Source organism: Myxine glutinosa, chromosome 12, assembly GCF_964187855.1.
Source record: "Myxine glutinosa chromosome 12, kmMyxGlut1.1, whole genome shotgun sequence".
NCBI lineage: Eukaryota > Metazoa > Chordata > Myxini > Myxiniformes > Myxinidae > Myxine > Myxine glutinosa.
The window spans coordinates 105,092,825-105,116,476 of NC_136272.1; the positions used below are offsets into that span (position 1 = coordinate 105,092,825).

At 44.1% G+C, this 23,652-nt stretch overlaps 1 protein-coding gene across 5 annotated transcripts in view; it reads left to right on the plus strand.

The window, feature by feature from the left end:
* Positions 1-23,652, plus strand: part of LOC137437728 (polypeptide N-acetylgalactosaminyltransferase-like 6) — a 288,057-nt gene that overhangs the window by 140,984 nt on the left and 123,421 nt on the right. For all 5 annotated transcript variants that reach the window (XM_078766159.1, XM_078766157.1, XM_078766158.1 and 2 more), the window contains 2 exons: positions 6,630-6,768; positions 8,110-8,276. In XM_078766159.1, the coding sequence (XP_078622285.1) occupies positions 6,630-6,768; positions 8,110-8,276 (306 nt within the window). The remainder of the gene's footprint in view (positions 1-6,629; positions 6,769-8,109; positions 8,277-23,652) is intronic.

A 23,652-nucleotide genomic window follows, 5' to 3' on the forward strand; every position in this document is an offset into this window, starting at 1 on the left:
GATTGCTCGGGGGGCATACTCTTCTTTGAGCTGTTTAACCTGCGTTCAATTCTCGAACATTCTCGAACAGATGGAGCGTTTCACAGACGTAGCATTTCGTCATTGAGTGAACCGTCTCTCGGATGGTTGTTAAGCTGAGTGTCCCATCTGCTGGCATTAGTCAGTGTATATTAATTATCCCATGGCGACTTAATGAAGAGTAAGCGAGTTATTGCCGGCACACCTGAAAAAAATTCAAATTTTTTACCCAAATGTATAGAGGCACTGCATCAGGGGGCAGGCCTCAGTGACCATGCAACGAGTAGGTTGAACTTGTAATTTAATTACGGTCCCATCTTAATTCAATAACGACCCGGATGGCGAGTTGGTTCAATGTCTATTTCATTCCGTTCTGTGTGAAGATGATATTGAGCCCATTTGAAGAGCTCAAACCAGTTGTACAGTCTACTCTCTCAAATTCGAACAGGTAGATTCAAGAGATCATTCGTACAGATGAAAGTATTGAACTTAGTGTGCTAAACATTTGCATCACGCTCCACGATACATAACATTATGGCCATTTTGAATAAAATAACCATTTGGACACAGTATATGCTCGATATCCAGCCCGGGAACACCAGGATGACAGTTTATAGTCGGGCCGGCCAGGATCCAGACGAGACAGCTCAAAGGTAATTACGCAACCTCTGAGCTTCCCTGCAAGCTTTAACCATCTCGAAGTTTAAAATCATGGATTGAATCGGCAAATTGCCACCTCTTAATTTTTTGCAAAGGGTTTTTTATGGAAAAAAAACACCAGCAGGATCCATTCAACGAAGCTGTGCGAGCAATTTTATTTCAACATTTAACAATCTACATGGTAAATGTTTGTATCAAGTAGCAATAAACGTCACAGGTGTACCATGCATGACCAATTGTAAATGCACTCACGTACCGGGTTAGAACTGAAATCGCCACCATTGCCAACCTTTCGATCATAAAATTTTTTCGACCCGCACACGTGATGCACAGCTTTTCAATCCACGTCTCGTTTTCAAGCCGGCAAGATGCTGCCTTTCCTTTGCTTTTCCAAAGTGAAAATTTTTAAATTCACATCACATTTGCTGCATCAAAACAATTTTATTCAATCCTTCATCCGCTCATGGCCCATTCTCCCTTCCTTATGCCTGAACTTTTAAATACTTTTTAATGACTAATGTGGAGGCTCCAATTGTAAGTGGATGAAACCGTTGCGATCTCCCAGAAATAATGTGTAAAACCCCAGAGATTGCCCGCACTCTTTTAGAACATTGTTTGTAAAGATATGTATCACCCTGTTCGTAAAAATAGAATGCCCCTTGAATTCAGTTTTACTGCTTCATTCCAAATTTTTTTTTTAATGTACCGTTCACTAACGTGCTGTTTGTGTCCCCCCCACCCCCGTCTTCCCCCCATTCCACTCCCCTTTTCCTGCAGTTCTCTGTTTTGTTCATGTTATGCTTTGTGTTCAAGATCTTCCACGAGCCTTGGCTTTGTATACGGGAAAACTAATAATCCCCCCGCCTTCCCCCCATTCTACTCCCCTTTTCCTGCAGTCCTCTGTTTTGTTCATGTTATGCTTTGTGTTCAAGATCTTCCACGAGCCTTGGCTTTGTATACGGCAAAACTAAAAATGAACCTGCAGCGGAGCCTGCAGCCAGTGTGTATCAGTCCTTCGACAAGCAGGAGCTCGCAACAACAAGCTCTTAACCTGCGGTTAAACCTCTCAAGCTTCTCACCATCCTCCAAAGTCTGGTGGCAGCTTGTCAAGTCTGTCTCCTGTACACAATCCTCTTCTGTGCCTTCATTCCTAAAGGATGGAGTTGTGTTCGATGCTGCTTTTGGAAAAAAAGGATCTCAATGCTCTCTTTACTGAAAAGGCCAAGGTTCCCAATCCCTTCTTTTTCCCCATCACAGATTATTCTCTGCTGCATGTGGAATTATCTTCCACAAAGGTGGAGAAGTTTCCTGCCAGTCTGTGATACCTGCTCTGCAACTGGGCCCGACTCCATTCCCACTGTAATCCTTAAAAACTGTGCATCGGCATTATCCTCTCCCCTCCTCTTTCCTTGCTCTTCTCCAGGTCTTTCTCAGAGGGTCTCTTGCTTTCATCTTGGAAAGATGTAAATGTCACCGCTATTCACAAAAAGGGTTCCAAGTCTGATCAATTCAACAACAGACCAGTCGGCCTTCTCACCATCATAAACAGTGATGGAATCTATCATTGCTGCCGAACTCAGACATTATTCCTTCTCCAACTCGCTTATCTCTGACTATCAATTCGGCTTCTGCCCTGGCTACAAGTGGCAAATAATCCCTAACTCATGGACATGTTGCTTCTTTTAACTCAATAATGAATAGAGGCCTTGAATCTCAAACAGACATCAGGCGCACGTGTCTCTGAACATCTCTCAAGATTTTGATAGTGCCCGGCACCCTGCCTTACATTCCAAGATATCGGCTAATGCAGGGTCTCCTCTTTGAGTATAGTTTTACGATTTTATCTGCAAGTTAAAACAACGAGTTGCTCTTGATAGCATTCTGTCTCATGATCTCCCTCTTGAGGCTGGTATTGCAAAAGGAAGTGTTTTGGACCAGATTTGTTCCACCTTGTTCAGAACAATACACGAGACTTCCGAAAGGCATGCTGTTGTAGCTACCTTCTCTGCAGATATGGAAAAAGAAAAATAATTGTTCAACTATACCTGGAACATGTATTTCAATGCACGAAAATCCCCTCCCCACTCGGTTCGTCCACAAGGGTTTGCTTTCGAACCCGGCAAATTGACTGCTCCGGCCAACAGCGATGCGTTGTATTTTCAACTCCATACTTGTGTGCCCTTTTTGCTTGTATTGGGATGTGGAATCACCTTCTTTGTTTTTCTTTTTTTGTCGACATTGTTGCATATGTGTGTAGAATAATATAGTGGCTTTCACAGCAAATATTATTGCCCAAATTCGGCTCTGAGCCTGCCAATCAACATCACATTGTCAAACAAAGGATGTAAACATGATGTTGAGTGGAGACACAAGTGTGCATCAAAGTGGTTGATAATATAGATTCTTGCTCATCCGGGGTTGCGAAGGTCCAGGGAAATTGGGACATTTTTGCCATGGAGAACAGAAAGAGCAGGAGAACTCTTGGAAAACCGGAGAGTTGGAGCCTATGGTATAATTTGTTTATTAATTTTCATACACATGTATGGGGGAGCAAAGGACAAAGGGCAGCAGATTCACAGACTGGCATTGGATTAAAGGGGAACAGGGAGACAGATACATTACAAATTAGTGGAGAGAGGCTCAGTGAGAGTGCAATACTGCAATAGAGTAGTGGTGGGTATGGGAGAAAGTCTGATGACTTGACACATGATACAGGTTTATACCAGATTTGATTTCAAACGAAGTAAAAACTGCTAAGAAATTACATTTTGTAAATATATTTTATGATTTCAATCCATGACATGAATTCCATCGTGACGGAATCACCATGTGCACTCTAATTTTGAACATATAAGGTAATTATCTTGAATGCTAAGAAGAGCAGAGAGAATTCAATTATATGTATTGAACCAGAACTGTCACATGGCTACAGACGAGTACTACTTTCAGTGAGGCTTACCCCGGTTAACAAAATTTGTTACCCAGAATAGTCTTGTGACGGAATCACACTATGTGGACATGGTAAACAGACTAATGAGATTTGATATAAAAACTCTGCTCTGTTAGTGAACACAAAGTCTAGAAAAAAAAATTCGGACGTCAACAATAGTACTGCTTTCCTATCGCAGTCTTATTGGTAATGCAATGCTGAAACTGCAAACTATAGGTGGCAGACCAGGTAATGTGACGGAATCACACGTAATGTGACGGGATCACAAGTGCGCTTACAGTGACATGTTAACACAGCTGAAATGACAAAGTATCCAAAATAGGATTGGAAATCTTAGTAGAGAAAGTTGTGGATATACAGAACTCGGATGGAGGAACAAATAATAAGCAATTAAACAAATTAACAAATTTATTTTAATCTCATCATTGAACATGTAACGGTTATTATTAAGCTACTCTGACCGCTAGGCCTAGTTATTATTAAAGTTTAAAGTTGTCATAATAATGTCAAACTCTCCCGGAACGTATGAACTGATCAGCAACTATCAGACCTGCTTCCGAACCGATCAACAAATATTAAACTAACGATTTTGATTTTAATTTCACCATGGAAGATTAATAACAGGTAAATTTAAACTAACTTTTAAACAGAATAACGAAATCTAATGTATTTTTGCAAGTTCCCGTTTCGATAATGTCAGAAGCATTCGGAACACGTGAACTGCTCATCATCTAGCAGACCTCCTTCCTCAGCACATGTATGGTGATGCCATTGGCCACAGCCAGCACACTGTAGCCATTCTTCATTTTTCTTAGGGTCACTGTCATCACCATAATTCCACCCACACTGCTTACATGGCCATTTCTTCTTACTCGTTTCATTTGCTTTGTGTGCCGATTTCTGGCTTTCAGCACTGTGTATATCGCGAGTTCTACCTGACTGAGCAGAACTTGAATGAGTGATATTAGTATTGTGCTCCATAAGAACACTAGTCGACTTCCTGGTCACACGCCTTCTTGACAAGCCTGTAGCGGATGTAGCAGGGGCATTTACTTCAGCGTATTGTTTGACATTTGACTTCAGCGTATTGTTATTAGCTAACGTATTGTTTAAAACAATCAATTGACTTACTATCCGGAGTAGAAATCTGTTATTTTTCTATCCAAATGCATATATTTTGCAAGAATAAAACATTTCAAATACATTTTCCAACCTTTCGAAATAGGATAAATACTTTAGAGGAAATTGTTGTGAAATGAAAGGGGATTATTAAATGAAAGGGGAAAGTTATCACTAACCAAACATAACATTTATATTATACATCGTCAGTGGAGTTATAAAACTATTGGAAGTTCGATGGCAATATATTGCGATTCCGTCACATTGACTGTGATTCCGTCACACAAACCTGTGCTTCCGTCGCGTTGACTGCGATTGGCTGACTGGGTAATTTCTTGAGGAAATCACACAGAAAGCTTGTTTACATGATTACTGAAGAGGTTAGACAATCATAACTTCATAACGCCCTTGCTTGCAAATGAGAGGTAAACAATATCTAACTTGTGTGACGGAATCACAAAATATGCACGCTTTCTCCCTGTTGGACAGAGCGTTTGCAACAATCCATTTTTGACTGAAAATCTACCGTTATTGATTTCAAACTGGTGTCTAAGTAAACTATAGATTATTATCAATAATGACATACATAACTTTGTGTCCATATACTTAATACGTTATAACTATGGATGGCGACAGATATTGCATCACTCTCAAATTCAAAAAGCGCACTCGTCTCAAGCTTGTTTACTTCCGGTGTCAAATGGAAAAGTTCATCCCTTGATACAAAACGAAATTAAAAGTTAGCGTTTCTTTTTGTTTATAACCAAAACCTACGAGATATATGGCACAATAAAATCAGCACAAGGAGTATAAATTAATGGATTTATTTTTTTACACGTGGGTAACGATTTTCATGGAATTCATGATGAGCTCGCAAATGAATGCACATACTGATTTCGTGCAGAGATGCTGCATGATGACATCACAAGGGTATTGATTTTGGTGGTGGGGTGGTCATAAAACAATGTGGATCATTCCAAAATTCAAGTGAAAGTCAGAAGCCAGCAACTATGTATTTTGAGGGCATTAGCTATAATATTTACAATAATAACATGTTATCACAAAACGATGTTCAAGAAAGGTAATTATTTTTCAAAATATAAATTTGTCACTGCGGATTACCTGGTCTCTGAACATCTCTCATTGCCACTTCAATGCAGGAGCTGGCAATTAGGCCCATCAAGGCTGCACTATGGTTGTTTATCCATGATCTATCCTTTTCAAATTGTCGAGCATCAAACAAGGAAGCAACACGTACCATTTTTAAAGTCATTGGTATGACTCGGCCAGGAGTCTAATCACAGTCCGCCCAGACTCAGAACGGACACTCTAACCATTACACCACCGAGTTGGACGGATCTTACACCAAGGCACATTTCTTGAGGGAGGGATCTCTATATGGCATTGGTGCCTTTATGTACCATCCTAAAGGGAAAAGAAAGGGAATTGTAATGCTTGGAAACAATCTAAGTTGAAATAACACTGTTTTAGCTTGGCTTATGATGTCATTGCTTTTAATCGGAAAGCTTACCATCCATCGTGCTGGGTAATGCACTAAAGCTGTTCAACAAGCATCCTTCAATATGATTTACGCCTATTGGATTCCCTGCTGGATTGCCACTCTGTACTTAATGTGCAACCATTGCAATACATCCTCATACCCGTCCTGTGTGTGTTTAATATGAAAACCCGAGTTAACAAACTAACAAGCATATAAATTGACTTGACTTCTGAAGAAAGGTTAACTCGGTGGGTGGGTGTTAGCCGTTGCAATTTGGGTTGGCTACTTAATTTCTGACACCACACATTCACCTGCATCACCCCCTCCTTGCTGAGCGAGTCTGACCTGTTGTTTCAACCTGTTGTCGTCTGCATGCCACAGGCCCTGGTGAGCAAGGCCGGCCATGTCCTCTGAACTCCCAAGACCAAGTGGATGCTGCTTACCGGGAAAACGGCTTTAATATCTTTGTCAGTGACAAGATCTCACTGAACCGTTCACTGCCTGACATCCGCCATCAAAAGTGAGGGTTATTTATTTGCATTGAGCAACACTTCCTCAATACATTACAGTATTAGGCAATTGATGTAATTGCTGGATATTTGATTTGAATGACACATTCAACACGGCTGTGGATTTGAGTAATCTAATTTCAAGAGGCACCTGTCCTCTGGCATTATTTAGGAGAGGGTGCTGGCTATTACCCCTTCTGATGTTGAGCTTTTGGGATGGGGTTAACAAGGGACGGTGTGGTCAATGTCAGGTTCTGTAAAGCATGTAAAACGTGATCTCCAATTAACGCAGTCGATTGAAATTTCAATGGACGATTTTCGGAAGTTGTATGAAAACTATCCTGATCACTTTAGAGTTACCTTGCCAAATGAAGATTTTTTATTTGATGTCATGACTACCCCTATTCGTTTCTGTGTGACCACCGACCACCAGGACTTTTAACTTTGTAATGTGGCATGATAGCCTCAGCTATTGTGACATCATAATGGATTAAAATTTTTACGCTTTCTCGTGTGTAATGTAATTCTATACGGGGAGGTGTTGAATTTGGTTGAATTTTTTTTTTTTCCCCAATATCGAGGCTCATGTAAGAGCTAGCATTAATGACAAAAAAAAAAACATTAAAAAACGGACACGTAAGACGAAATAAAGGGAGCGGGAGACAAGATGGGCAGAGAGGGGGACGCACACAAGTACAACATTTGAGAGCAAGGACATCGGGAGATCTGTGGGAGGTAGAGGGCTTGGGGGGTGGAGGCGTGGGAAGGGGGGTGGGGGATGGGAGAGGTAAAAAAAAAAAACACATGGACACTGCCCGGACTTCCAGGAAAGAAGTCGGTATTTCAGAAAAGTGGATCTGAGGTGAATTAACAGGGGTAGAAAAGATCAAGGTTTTGGATGGGGGAAGATAAGAGATGGTGGTGAACAGCTGTTTTAAAGACCTGGAGGGAGGAGAGGGATTGAAGAGAGTGAGGGAGCTTGTTCCAGAGGCGGGAGAAAAGAGGAATGAAAGAGTGAAGGGGTTAATAACTCCACATTGCTGGTAGTTTACACGTTCAATGTTTCGGGCATGTTTTTATCTGTACACAGTTTCCCTTATGAAACCTCCAAGCACATCAGCTATGACAAAGGAACTAAGAATAACACAGACAAGAGTAAAGGCCTTCATTTTAAGCTTGCGTCCATTTTGGTTTAGTTGGCACTTTAACAATAACTTCTCACATTGTCATTCAGAGCTCAGATTTAGAAATTGGTTGTGATTTCTTAATTTGTCTTATCCTTTGCATTTCTTGTCGCTCACATTCACTCATTCATCGACTTGCTCTCTCACTCTTACTTTTCATGCGAACAGTTGCAAATTGAAACATTATCTGGCACACCTACCCAACACCAGTGTGGTCATCCCTTTTCACAACGAGGGCTGGTCGTCCCTTCTGCGCACCGTCCACAGTGTGCTCAATCGCTCGCCGCCTGAACTCCTTGCCGAGATCATCCTCGTCGATGACTTCAGCGATCATGGTGAGTTTAACCTTTCATCTCATATACTCTTGCCCATGCATAGCCTAAATCTTACCGTCTCAGATATATTTTTCTCTCTCATATCGTCATCCATTTTATATATTTCTGCTGGTTTGCAAGTCCTCCAGCTTATATTATGGAGACTATTTTTCTAACATCATATGGACGGACTACCCTTACTTAAATAAGAGACCTTATTTATCGAGTGTTGGCTTAGCGGTGTTGGTGTTGGTGGTGTTGAATGGGTTGAGCCTGGTGTTGGCTTAGCGGTTAGGGTGCCGGCTTGGGATCCTAGGATCCTGGGTTCGAATCCCAGTCGATCGCTAAATTAACGCCAGGGGTGTTGACTCAGCCTGTCATCCTTCCGAGGTCGGCAAATTGAGTACCAGCTTGCTGGGATGAATGATCCCGGTGTGTACCCCGGTTTAGAATAGGTACACCGTATCCCTGCGCATCGTAAGAGCGTGACCAAGGGTTGGCGTCAGGAAGGGCATCCGGCCATAAAAACATTGCCTCAAACAGGGAACCATGATTGTCATGGGGCCCGCAAGGCTAACCCCCGCTCTAGCGGGGAAAATGGCCTTAAAAACGATCATTCATTCATTCATATTCATTTATCGAGATATTTCAATCTCAGCTGTCCTTGCTTGCATGCCCGGCTTCCATTTGATGTGATGCATTTTTGGACTGGGTTATCTTCATGGCACTTTCCATAATTCCATTCATTCACCAAGATTCCTGTTGCAAGTTGGAGATAAGCACACTCACTTGTGTGAACACGCTACAAAGAACAAGAACACACCACGTTGGAGATGTTTCTCATTGACGGTGTAGTGTCCCCGGCATTGGTACTCGTGCTTACAGCGTACTTTCTCCACAGCATGTTTGGGGTGGGGAGGGTGGGAGTTGTCGAGTGGGTATCAAAAGCAGGAGGGGAGTGGATTAGGAGAAAGGCAGAAAGGAAATGAAGTGCATACACATGTCTTTCCCAGCATGCCTGGAGTTGGAGTTAACGGCAACGCTTGTGACGTATATCCCGCACAAAATCACGCAGCTCGTGTTGCCACCCACAGCCACCCCGCCGGCCGGTAATCAATGTGGCGGTGCTCCCATTAAATAAGCCATCCCATTTACGGTGGCCCGCTCATTAAGCCCTGATTGCCTGTTTACTACTCTGATTAATGGCCTCTGCCTCTACCCGTGTGAGCCGGTTGGGTTGCGTCTCACAAAGGGCAATACCACCTATGTGATTGCGTTAAAAAGAAAACATTTGCAAACAGAGGGCTGCTTCACTCTTCTCTGCCAGATGATGTTTTGTTGAACTCGCCAGCTAATCTCGGGTTTGAGGGAGTGTCAGCAACGTCCTGGAGAGGAGTGGGTGTTACCTAGCTTTTGCAATTGATTAATCTCATCGTTGGTGCTTTTGCAAAAGCTAGCTGCCCAGACGAGATGCCAAGGCTTGAAGCAATGGAATTGTGCTTCTTCTCCAGGCCTTGAGGTGTGGCAGTGGTTTGCGTCATATACACCTGCATTGTAATCCTTGTTAAAGTGCTGAGTGCTCTGAGGTCCCAAGTTTGAAACTGAATGACTTGATTTTTAAACTGCTTTTCCTTTCATCACAACATCCGGCCTACCATCAAATCGATGCATCCAACGTGATGATGTATCTTTCAGCGGGCAGCACTTTATGGATAATGGCGGTAAGAGCTATTTCCCTAGTAAAACGTGCAGGAAGCCATAGTTAATTGGTGAAGAACAAGATAGCAGGGTTATTAATTAGTAAGATTTTCATTTTCAAACCCACTTCGAAGCAACTGCTATTAAACTTGAATGAGTAGTTGCGGTGAAATCATGGAGGAGGAGGTGGAGCACGTGTTGATGTAAACGTTTTTTTAATTAGGCCGAGAAAAATATATTTCCGGTCTCTGGTCAGCGCGCGCATCGATTTTGACCCTGCACGTCAACAATTTTTTTTTTTCAAATTTCCAACGGTACAGACAACAGCTTGCGCCTGTTGTTGCAGGGCCGGCGCGCTATCTCGGGAAATACGTATCGACATTTTTGGTATCGACGACATTGGTATCGACGTTCGCGCACGGTTCTCGCCTACAAAACTTCGTTTAGTTTGTTCAGATCCAACCAGACGTTCCAAAGATATGAGTAGTTTTGTGTGCCATGACGTCATGAATCCAATCGGCTGAATATTGTAATTTATTAAAACGATGACGTTTTTGTCGGGTTCGTGTGAAGCAACCAGAAGGCCGAGAGAGCTGTGGGTGGTCTCGTTAGTTAGGCCTGGATCCTATCTCGTTTGTCATGAATTTGTAGGTGTCTGTGATAATCTGGTGGACTGGGAGAAGAGATCGTGGGAGACCATCGGCCTGTTAGACCACTTGCGCATGCGCAGTGTTGACGCGATCAACGCAACGCAATGTTTGACGGTACGGCGAGGCGATCTCGAGAACGAAATGGCAGTCTATAATGCTTGAAGAACTTAATGATTTTCAGAATAAATACATTTTAAAATAACTTAAGCTTGTGTTCATTATTTACAAAAAAGGCATACAAGTCCCATTAGCTGTCTTTCATTTCACTCTGGACAGCGCCACGGCAGATGAGGACCGCAAGGCATGAGGACACAAAAAACACCACCTTTATATGTGCAATCCATGCTTTTCAAATAAAAAAATAAAAAAAATAATCCGCATCGCCGCATCAATTCTGGAACTTTGGTCTAACCAGACACAACAACACAACATGCATTTTAAGGCCATTTTCCCTGCTAGAGCGGGGGTTAGTGGTCTGACCAGAGACCAGCAATATAATTTTTTCGGCCTTATCTACAAATCGACAAAACCCTGGTAGGTATAAATGACAGCAAGCGCTCATCTGATCAAAATACTTGACCGGATCTTTGTGCTACAGTGAAAAGAGAATTGTGCAGGTGACAGGTGGTCAGCACATGACATTTATAAAACCCAGGCTACATTCATCGCACATTCCTGTACTACCACCCCCCCCCCCCCTCTCACCCCACCCACATAACCTCCCTCAAAACAGACGGAGCTTATCCTCAGGACTTGGCCTTGATAATCTCCAGGACACGAGAGAGCTTCTGAGTAGGTCTGCAAGCTGCCGATATGGCGTGTAAATGCCATTTGTGCCTCTCTGTGTCGGTTATCTGCCTCTCCAAGCCTACCGTCAATGTGGCGCTTGTTTCCCGGTAATGCGAGCCTTGCTAGGAGAGCAAAAGAGAAAGAATCGGAATAACGGATGAGAGGGAGGGGGGGGGGGGGGGGGAATAAAAAAAAGAGCATAACCTATTTTTCAGAGCTTACTCCAACCAGCCTTCCTCGTCTTGCTTATCTCTCACTACCCACTTCCCTTGCTGCGATAAGGGGAGAGCAGCTTGCTGCAATTTCAATGACCACAGCTCAAAATTGTTTTGTGTTTTAGTTTTCTTTTTTTCTTTTTGGTCGCCAATCTGGAGGCGATGCATCATTGTAACATGAATGCAGGCAGGCCTGTGCCTATATAATTATCAAGTACCAACTGCTGGTTTTGGGACAGTTGCATTCCATTAATTTGTCGCAGGCATTTGATGCATTTTGGTAGAGATCACATGTTTGAGTAGTTGGCTCTCGATGCTTTTTTTGGAGGGAGTGAATGCGGGTTGTACACGAGATCTGGGCTCACGGAAGGTTTCAATTTGTCCTTAGTTTTTTAGAAGGTTGGATCCGAGAAGGGAAACAATGGAAGCCCAGATGAAAATATGTCACCAGGGCTGCCAGCTGGCAAAGCGCATGTCTTTTTGCTTCTCCTGCTTATCAAGCACTGCCCGACAGGGTGTCTGTCGGATTAGCTTCGCGAGTTTCCAAGCATCCTGTATGTTCCTAATCCCATTCCATCATGCAGTGTGCTGCATCTCTAATTTGTGAGGCGACATGAGGATTTGGACCTTGGCAGTCGTCAATGCTCTCACTGGACACACACCCTAACCACTGTGACAAGACTCAGGGTTTTCGGTCACATGGACAATTTGTCATCCTAATCTTGGCAGTGCACGATTCATGGGTTCAATTTGTGTCTGCCTAGCAAGAAATTTATGGTCATCCCAGTGCAGCAGGGTGAGTCGGAGAGCCATCCACCTTATGATAAAGTTTTACCAGCACCCCTCACTTCCCTCCTCCCAAACCCCCCCCAACCCCTTTCCCAAAGAGTAGATTTCTAATGGGCAGGTATTGCCGCAATCTGTCTGGAGAAAGGTGGCGCTGAGAAAATAAGGTGGGGTTGGAGGAAATATGTGCGTAGGGTTTTGGAGCAGTGTGCTGCTTCGGCTTGTTTCAAAGGTCTCGTCTCAGCAAGGTCAATCAACATGCCAAGGTTCATGTCCATAAAATATTGAATAGGACCAAAGGGACGCGAGTGACTTTTTTTTTAACGATCAAGGTTATTTGTAGGGTAAAGTCAAGTACTGGTCCTTAGTTTGTTTGTCCTTAGTATTTTTGTTTGAGTTTTCAATTAACATCTTGGCGACATTAGCGCGGAGTGTCGTTTGAAGGTGAAAATGAAAATGCAGTAAGAATGGTAGCGAACGAGGAATGTATCATGTAGAGATTTGTAGTCTGCCAGAGTGGGTATGAGAGGCACAGTAATAGAATACTTTGAGGGGGAAATCGAAAAGCAATCTAGAGGCAAAGATAATAAATAGGTTGTAAAGGATGCGCAAGGCCTTTGTTTTCCTTGAATTTAGGCGTTGGGGTTTTCGGTTGAAATAATTTTGATGTAGTTGTTTGACTTCCAACAACCCCGCCGTCCCCTCCACTCACCTCCACCACTTCCCATTTCCATTTCACCTCCGATTATTTGAGTCGTCTCAGCCCGTGTCAGATTCGTGTTTATGATCTCCATGGTAGATCATACTGAGAATATGATGCGATTTCCCATCATCCTAAGAATATGGTGTGATTTCCCATCATTCTGTCGTCGATGTATCTTTGTCCTTCGAGTGCGACGTGTCAAATAAGCTTCTTGGTGTTATTTGACGTGGACACAATGAGCCAAATGACAGTGTTCCGTGACTCCTGCACTGCACGTAGATTGCTGGTTTCTGTCTTCCATCACCTCTCCTGTGGTCTCACAGCTGCTTGTTCTCTACATATCTTCAGCTCTACATTGTTGTACGCATGTGACACCTTTGCCGTTCACCTCGTACGTATGTCCAGCAATGTTGGAGAATGTTTCTGTGGCTGCAGGTGACAAAAATGTCTTCAGGTCCCTTCTGGTTTACTCTTTAGACATGGTATTTAGACATGACTCCATTGGTCCTCTTGCCCCCATGCCTCCACCCCTCTCTTTACTCCCTTATATATTTCTCAATTTGATTTCATGTTTCGAAGTTTCAACGCAGGAACACAAAGATCTAACATTTGTTTGAGGCTCCGTACCAAGAACATGTTATTTATTTTGCTTTGACACAGCAATATGTCAGCGAAAGTCGTTATCGATGGAGTCAGCTGTGGAGGCGAGCATTTATGTTTTACGTATCAATATACTTGTCAGGCCTGAGAAACACTCACAGCAGTTGAAAGGCCAAACCATTCAGTACATGGCAGCCCACACCCATCTCCATCAGAAACATGCACGCGTACTTGCCGTCTCCCATTTAGAGACCATTGCGCAAGTCTACAGTGATCTGGACTGATGAGCCAGGAGCCACACTCGTTAATGAATGGGAGAACTCAGATATTAAACATGTTAAATAATTTATTTTAATTTATTTAAACATATGTATTACGAACACTGCTTTCTGTACATCGTTGGTCATGTCAGGTAGAACTGAGAATGTCATGGTGTTTTTTTTTTTTTTTTTTTTTTTTGCATGCTCTGGCATTGTTGAAGGAATTTTGATGTATGTCGAAGTATATTACAAAGATATACAAGGAAGTTGGCTACAGGAAGAGGCCATTTGGCTCATCTTGTGCTTTATCAACACCATATGAATTCAGTTGATCAATTTATTTACTTGAATGCAATTGGGGGGACGGGGGGTGGTGAAGGTGGGGGAGGAGTGGGGAGGAGATCCATGGGGCAGGCACAGGTGGTCTTACCTGTGACATGTGACATGTCGTCAGTCTACAAGAGCTTCATGTTACTGTTGTTGTTGTTAGGGTTTGTTGTGGGTCGATTTTTGAAATATGCACCCATTCATTGGACAGCTACCAGACCACAACCACATCTGTCACTTGACTCCACCCACCATAGTGCTGAGACGAAATGATATGGCTGCCATCTTGCTTCCTGGTGGGCCTAATACATGAGGCCTGTATAGGCCTAATGCGGATTATGCACTGTCTGGCTTTATTGCTTCAGATTTCCATTGGCTTTGCTTAGGTTGAGTGCTAAATTATTAGTAAGGGTTAAACAAGCTCATGCACACCTCCATAAAAAAATAGCATTGGGTAATTTTTGAACAGCGCCATATGCTCATTAATTGCGTGGTTCCCAATTGGCCCGTTACCGGATTTTTTAAGCCAATTCAGTCGCAATTAATGTTAAAGTCCCATACCTTGAATGACCACGACACGTATGTTTTTTATGAACCAAAGTTTTATTACCGCAAAGACAATGGGAGGGTGGAAACTTGGTAACTGAATACACCTTACATTTCTGAAGCCCAAGCCTAGATCTACTGTTATCTATATACCCCACATAGGATAATATCATAACCCTTCCTGCCACTCCTGTATGGAGTGGGTGTACCAGTTGCCTGAAACTACACCCAGCTGTCCGTCAGATTCGTAATTTATATTGAACTAAACTGTGAAGACCCTTTGAGATTAATTGTATAATACCTTCATCAGCAAGGATGAGGGAGATGTGTGGACAGAGGAGGCGAAAAATATATATTTTATGTCGCAGGTTGGGACCACAGTGCGGTCGGTCATTTTTGTTTTATGATGCGAGGAATGAGGGAAGTTTGTTGGGTGAGGGATGAATAAACACCAACAGCACATTCACCTGCACAGACCAAACAATATATTTTAATTTATCTGTTTTTTTCTGCAACTTGAAGAGGAACTCTCCATGTCTTCCCCTTTTGATGTCCTGGGTCACTTCAATGGACACCAAGACCCTCATATCGCAACCAAATTGAGAAATTCAGGAAATATTATATTTGTTTTACCCTTTTCCTTTCCTCACAATATTTTTGTAAATAAAAATGGGAAACTTTTCTAGATTTGGTGACATAATCCATGTTTTTCAATCGGCTTGTGGTCCCAACTGAGCCAGTATTCGTTGGCGATTCTCTGGCAGTGGGATTAATGGGTGATGCTGACAGGTTGGAGTTTGAGGCTGCACTTGCTGAGTAAACACAACTTTAACAAAGCAAATTGACGAGGTGGATGTTCTTGTTTCCCTTTTCCGGTGGTGGCAGCTTTTCTTGCCCTCTCCAAGTGACATGCTTATGGAGTTAAGTAAACCGTTCTGGATTAATCTCTGTTGCCATCAATTGTTATGCGCTTTTGTTTGTGTCGATTGTTGTTTGTCTTATGCTCTTTGCCATGTTCATGTATTTTGCCTGCCCGTTTGGTTACTTTGATCCTGTCTGTTAGCCTATCCATTTCATTCCACACTTAGAATATGTTGTGATTTCCCATCATACTGAGAATATGAATTCTCACTATACTGAGAATATGATGTGATTTCTCATCATACTGAGAATATGATGTGATTTCCCATCATACTGAGAATATGAATTCTCACGATACTGAGAATATGATGTGATTTCTCATCATACTGAGAATATGATGTGATTTCCCATCATACTGAGAATATGATGATTTCTCACTATACTGAGAATACCCGGTGTATCTCACTATACCCGGTGTGTACCCCGGTTTAGAATAGGTACACCGTATCCCTGCGTGTCGTAAGAGGCGACTAAAAGGGTTGGCGTCAGGAAGGGCATCCGGCCATAAAAACATTGCCTCAAAAAGAGAACCATGACAATTACGACTACAAATGGGCAGGGTACAGCACGAAGTACCCCGTGGGGGACCCCACTCCCTCTCGTCAAAACTTAAGGTGGGGAACCCGATCGAAGCAAGGGTGGAAATCATTCCATTTATGACGACGAAACGTCTGATGCCCGACGTGGAGATCGGTTTCTGAGATTTGGGACATGGAATGTAGGGACAATGACAGGGAGATCAGGAGAAGTGGTGGAAGTATTGGTCAGAAGAAGAGTGGACATATGTTGTGTGCAGGAGATGAGATGGAAGGGAAGTGGTGTGAGAATGGTGAAGGGTAGGCAGGGACAGAAATACAAGTTTGTGTGGCAAAGGTGCCTGGAGGGCGTGAATGGTGTTGGTGTCCTGTTTTCTGAGGTGTTTGTAGACAGTGTGGTGAGTGTGAGAAGAGTGAGTGAAAGGTTGATGATGGTGAAAATGATGATTGGAAAGCTCTTGGTGAACATCATCTCGGGATATGCTCCGCAGGTTGGTCGGAGCGATGAAGAGAAGGACAAGTTCTGGTGTGCTATAGAGAAGCTGATGGAAAACGTGAAAGATGAGGAAGTTGTTGTGGTAGGAGGAGACCTAAATGGACATGTGGGAAGGAGTATGGACGGTTTTGATGGAGTTCATGGGGGTTACGGATATATGGTGTGACAAATGGAGAAGGTGAAAGGATTTTGGAGTTTGCTGATGGAGCTGATATGTTGATTTGTAATACTCAGTTCCAGAAAGAGGATAATAAGCTTGTTACATACACGTCAGGTGGGTCGACGACAACCGTTGACTACCTGATGGTGCGTAGGTGAGATAGGGGGCACCTCCGGGACACGAAGGTGATCCCGGGGGAGGAGGCTGTTTCACAGCACCACTTGGTTGTCTGCGACATAAGGGTGAAAGGTGCGAGGAGAGCTCGGCGGGTGAAGTTCCAACCGAGAATGAAGGTGTGGAGGTTGAAAGAGGTGACAGTGAGGGAGGCATTAAAAGAGAGGCTGAGTACGGTGGAGGATGATGTGGTTGAGCTTGAAAGTGGTTGGATGTCAATGAAAGATAGTCTGTTGGGAGCCGTTGGTGAGGTATGTGGATGGACACAAGGACCACCGAGGCACTCGGAAACATGGTGGTGGGATGATGAAGTTGGAAAGAAGATTGACGAGAAGAGGAAGAAGTTCAAGGAGTGGCAGAAGGCGAAGGGTATGGGGGCAGAAAAGGCAGAGCATGAAAGTTATAAGGCAGCCAAGAAGGCTGCAAAGAAAGAGGCAGGAGGCATGTAGGCGCAGGAGGCATGTAGGAAAATGTTCAGAGAACGCTTGGATTCGGAAGACGGTCAGAGAGCGGTATTCAGGATTCCAAAGCAGATAGCGAAAGAGAGGTGTGATGTGATGGGGGTGAGTTGCTTGAAGGATGAAGTGGGACAAATCGTTGTGGACACAGATGGAATTAAAGGAAGATGGAAGAGATATATGGAAATTCGCTCTTTCACGAGCCTCGATCTTGTATACAAAAAAAAAAAAAAAAAAAAAAAAAAAATACTGTTGAATGCAGAGAATGAATGGGATGGCAACATAGAGAGAAACCCAGTTTTAGCACCGGCAGAGAAGATAACCGAGAAGGAAGTTGAGGAAGCGATAAAAGCAATGAAGAGTAGAAAAGCGGGAGGGCTGACGGGAGTTGTGGCAGATATGTTGAAGGCAGCGGGAAATTGGGGTGTGAAGAGAATGACAGAGATCTGCAATCTAGTGGTGAAAGAAGGCCGCATTCCAGTGGATTGGGAACTGAGTACCCTCGTCCCTCTATACAAGGGGAAAGGTGACCCTCTGGACTGTGGGTCGTATCGAGCGATAAAGTTATTGGAGCATGGAATGAAGGTATTGGAAAGGGTGTTGGAGAGGAGGATAAGGAAGAAAGTGAAGATTGACGAAATGCAGTTTGGATTTATGCCAGGAAGAGGAACGACAGACGCACTTTTTATTGTGAGGCAGTTGCAGGAGAAGTATAGGGAGAAGAGGAAGAAGTTGTTTCTTGGGTTTGTTGATCTGGATAAAGCATTCGATAGGGTTCCACGTGAAGTAGTGACATGGGCATTGAGGAAGTTAGGAGTGGAGGAATGGTTGATCAGAGTAGTGATGGCAATGTACAAAAGAGCACGCACAGCTGTAAGGACGAAGGACGGGAACAGTGGTGAGTTTGAGGTGAAGGTGGGAGTGCATCAGGGGTCGGTACTAAGTCCACTACTATTTGTAGCTGTGATGGAGGTGCTGGCTCAGAACGTAAAGGAGGGTTTACCGTGGGAGTTGTTGTATGCAGATGATCTGGTGTTGATTGCAGAAAGTATGGATGGACTGAAGGAGAAGATGAACAAGTGGAAGGAATGTATGGAGACAAAAGGTCTGAAGGTGAATATCGGAAAAACGAAGGTGATGGCAAGTGGTAAAGCATGTGGTGAGGTGGAAAGAACTGGGAAGTGGCCGTGTGCTGTGTGCAGGAAGGGTGTCGGAGTGAATTCCATTCAATGTACAATGTGCGCTGAGTGGGTTCATCAAAAATGTAGTGGTTTGAGAGGGTCATAAACCAGTGTGGCCGCTACATTCAAGTGTAAGGTGTGCACAGACGGAGCTGCAGATGGAGGAAATGTTGAGTTGCATCTTGGAGACGGCGTGAAGCTGGAAGGTGTGAAAACATTTTGTTACCTTGGAGACATGCTGAATGGAGAAGGTGGATCAGACTCGGCAACGGTTGCTCGAGTGAGATGTGCATGGAAGAAGTTTCGGGAACTGAGTGGCGTGCTGACGAGGAGGGGAGTGTCATTGAAGCTGAAGGGAAAGGTGTATGCTGCATGTGTGAGAAGTGTTATGATTTATGGGAGTGAGACATGGGTAATGAACGTAGAGCAGCAACGAAGGCTGGAAAGGGTGGAAATGCGAATGGTTCGGTGGATGTGTGGAGTATCGTTGAGAGAGAGGAAGACAATTGATGAATTGCGAAAGATGATGGGAATAGAGCCTGTGATGGATGCTGTGAAGAGAAACAGGTTGAGATGGTTTGGTCATGTGTTGAGGAAGGATGAAAGTGACTGGTTGAAAAGAGTGATGGAAATGAATGTAGAAGGAAGTTGAGGACGGCGAAGACCGAGAAAGACTTGGCTAAAGATGGTCGAAGAAGAAATGCGGGCAAGGGGGTTAACAAGGGGAGATGCAGAAAATAGGGCAAAATGGAGAACATTGTCATGAGGACCGCAAGGCTAACCCCCGCTCTTGCAGGGAAAATGGCCTTAAAATGCCTGTTGTTGTTGTTGTCACTATACTGAGAATATGATGATTTCTCACTTTACTGAGAATATGATGTGATTTCCCATCATACTGAGAATATGATGATTTATCATCATACTGAGAATATGATGTGATTTCTCACGATACTGAGAATATGATGTGATTTCCCATCATACTGAGAATATGATTATTTATCTTCATACTGAGAATATGATGTGATTTCCCATCATACTGAGAATATGATGATTTATCATCATACTGAGAATATGATGTGATTTCTCACTATACTGAGAATATGATGTGATTTCCCATCATACTGAGAATATGATTATTTATCTTCATACTGAGAATATGATGTGATTTCCCATCATACTGAGAATATGATGATTTATCATCATACTGAGAATATGATGTGATTTCTCACTATACTGAGAATATGATGTGATTTCTCATCATACTGAGAATATGATGTGATTTCCCATCATACTGAGAATATGATGATTTCTCACTATACTGAGAATATGATGTAATTTGTCATACTGAGAATATGTTGTGATTTCCCATCATACTGAGAATATGATGTGATTTCTCACTATACTGAGAATATGATGTGATTTCCCATCATACTGAGAATATGTGATTTATCACTATACTGAGAATATTGTCGCGCAACCGCCGAAATTTATATCAGGCGATCGCGGATGCCGATCACGAAGGCTTTAACTCCGAGGCGGAAGCTCAATGGCGGATTCCAAAATCTAACACACCTAAGCGCGCGGAATGGAGGGAAGCAGCGCAGGTCCCCGCAGCCTTAACTATCAAATCAATCACCCGGTAAACTGCGTTCAGGTATTATATACAAAAAGTAATGCAAGGGTTTATTGGAAAAAGCAAAGACAGTGAAAAGCATGCGCCGGTAATAAATATCCTAAATCGGGATCCCGCACACCAGATATCAAACACGAGACGAGTGAGATGAATTAAAGAAAGAAACACATCTTGTAAAATGTACATGCTGAGCTCAGCTGAGCTTGTCTTGTCGTCTTCTTCCGCTGCTGTCCAACACCGCCCCGCCCGGCCCGAGCGCACACCACGAGGTCCTTCGCTCCAAGTCCCACAAGGCCTCGCTCTAAGCGCCACGCGTCCCACACAGGCTCGCGGCTCCACACGGGGTCGACTCCGACCAAAGTCCTGCCGCATCTCAAACCCAACTGCTCAAAATGGACTCGGGCTCTGCACTGCACTGCCAGGAATCCAACTGCTCAACTCGACTCAGGAATGGAACTCGACTCTCTCAATCCTCCTGCTCAACTCGGGATCAGATCTGCACTCCTCACTTGGGATCCAACTCACAACTACGAATCCAGCTGCTCTGGACTGCACCAGGAATGTAGCTAGTCTCAACTCCCTCTGCTCAACTTGGGATCAGATCTGCACTCCTCACTCTCAACGTGCTGAACTCTCCTCAGAGGGCGTCCGGCCCTCGCTAATATCTCTCGCCGATGACGTCAGCATTGGCGCACTCCTCTGCCAATCAGAGCCTCCACCGACTCGCCCCTGTGCATGCCCACTGCGTCACTCCAACTCTCGTCCCCTACTCCGTGGTCCTTGTGTTATAGCACGTGCTATGCGAGGTGGGTAGGCCTCTCAGGGGTGTAAATGGTGGCCGCCAATTGTGGTGGTGTTCCAGCCTGATTTCTTCCTAAGTCATGTCAGGGGGGAAGGCGTCATTTATTGTTGTACTAAAGGTCCTAACTAATGTTTAAGTGGTGTGCAGTGCCAAAATGGACAAAGGTTTGACTACCAGGTGAGACATACAAGGGCTCTACTCATTATTCCCGACACTACTTAACACACGAATCTCCTGGTAGATTCACAATCGTACATCTTAGCCGACAAAACGCCTACACGTGACTTATTACAGGTAGATTCCCTATCGCGACATCTCGAAGCATGTTACCTACTCAGATCTACTCTGCTCTACATATGTCACTACCCAAATTCGTAACAATATGATGTGATTTCCGATCATACTGAGAAAATGATGATTTCCCATTATACTGAGAATATGATGATTTCTCATCATACTGAGAATATGATGTGATTTCTCATCATACTGAGAATTTTTATTTTTTTTTGTATACAAGATCGAGGCTCGTGAAAGAGCGAACATTAATCACACAGAAAGACAAACAGACACACAAAACAAATAACATCGGGAGCGGTAGACAAGATGGGGAGAGAGGGGGAAGGACACAAACACAACATTTGAGAGCAGGGACCGAGAGACATGGAGACATCGAGAGAACTGGGGGAGGGAGAGGGCTTTGGGGGGGAGGCATGGGAAGGGGGGGGGGGTGGGAGAGGTATAAAACATATGGACACTGCCAAGACTTCCAGGAAAGAAGTTGGAATTTCAAACAAGGTGGATCTGGGGTGAATTAGTGGGGGTAGAAAAGATCAAGGTTTTGGATCGGGGAAGATAAGAGATGGTGGTGAACAGCTGTTTTGAAGACCTGGAGGGAGGAGTGTGATTGAAGTGAGTGTGGGAGTTTGTTCCAGAGGCGGGAGAAAAGAGGAATGAAAGAGTGAAGGTGAGCAGAGAGCCGAGATTTCGGCAGTTTAACCATCAGAGGGTGGCTGGCAGATCTTGTGCGACCTGTAGGAATATTTGGGGGACAGAGCACAGAGAGAGCTGGGGGAGCAAGGCCGGAGAGGAGTCGGTAGAAGACAGAAAGACCACCTACCTGCCTGCGGTGAGTGAGTGAAAGGCCCTCAGAGATAGCTTCATCGCGGGAGATTCCAATGATTCTGAAAGCTTTGGATTCAACAGCGTGAAGCCGAGCCAGGTGTGAGGCAGGAGCACCAGCCCATAGGGGAGAACAGTATTCCATTGAGCTGCGGATGAAAGCCTTGTATGTGGTGAGGAGCTCAGGTGTGCCTAGGAAGGACTTCGCACGACGGAGATGCCCAGTCGGCGACTGGCTTTGGAGGCCAGCTTGGAAATGTGGTTTTCCCAAGAAAGATCATGGCAGATGGTGAGACCCAAAAGCTTGAGCGACAGAACTTCTTGGAGAGGATTGTTGAGAAAGTAGATGGGAGGGTTGTCCAGTCGATCTTTTCGGAGAGACATAGTAAGAGTGTGAGATTTGTCAGGATTGAAAGGCATGTTCCACATGTTTGACCAGTCTGTGATTTTGTCCAGGTCATCAGAGAGTGAGGAGGCTGCAGACTGCCGATCTGAGGGAAGAGGAATGGAGCGGCAGAGAGTGGAGTCATCAGCAAAGAGATACAGAGGATTTTCCAGAGAGTCGGAGAGATCATTGATAAAGACCAGAAAAAGCACAGGGCCCAGCACACTGCCTTGGGGAACTCCAGCCTGAACGGGAAGGGGAGATGAGAGAAATCCATTCAGGGCCACATGTTGACTACGACCAGAGAGGAAGTCCGCAAGCCATGCATGGAGATTTCCATGGATACCATAGGAGGAGAGTTTGGTGAGCAGAGCTGGGTGCCAGACCGTATCGAAGGCACGTGATATGTCAAGGGAGACAGCTCTGATTTCCTGTTTGGCATTGAGGACCTCCATCCATTGTTGAGACAGCAGAAGCAGCATGTCCAGAGTAGAGTGACCTGGTCTGAAACCAAATTGATGATCAGAGATCAAGCCATTGGAGAAGAGGAAAGATTTCATATCCGAAGCAATGATGGATTCCATGACTTTGCTGATAATTGGGAGCAGGCTGATTGGTCTGTAGTTGCAAGGATCTGTTTTTGCACCTTTTTTGTGTAAAGCGGTAATGTTTGCTGATTTCCAGGATGCTGGCAGATGACCTTGAGCAAAAGATAGGGTGAAAAGAACAGAGAGAGGGTGAGATAGAGCGGCAGAGCAGGATTTTAGGACCCGTGGGCTGATGCCATCTGGTCCAGTTGCAGAATCAGAGTCGAGGTTTGACAAAAACTCCTCCACCTTGTCAGGAGAGAAGGTCACAGAGTCCAGGAGCAGTTTGGTTCGACTGGGAAAGGTGGGAACAGAGAGAGATGGGTTTGGGACTAAGGATTTTGAGGCAAACACAGAGTTGAGGCATTCGG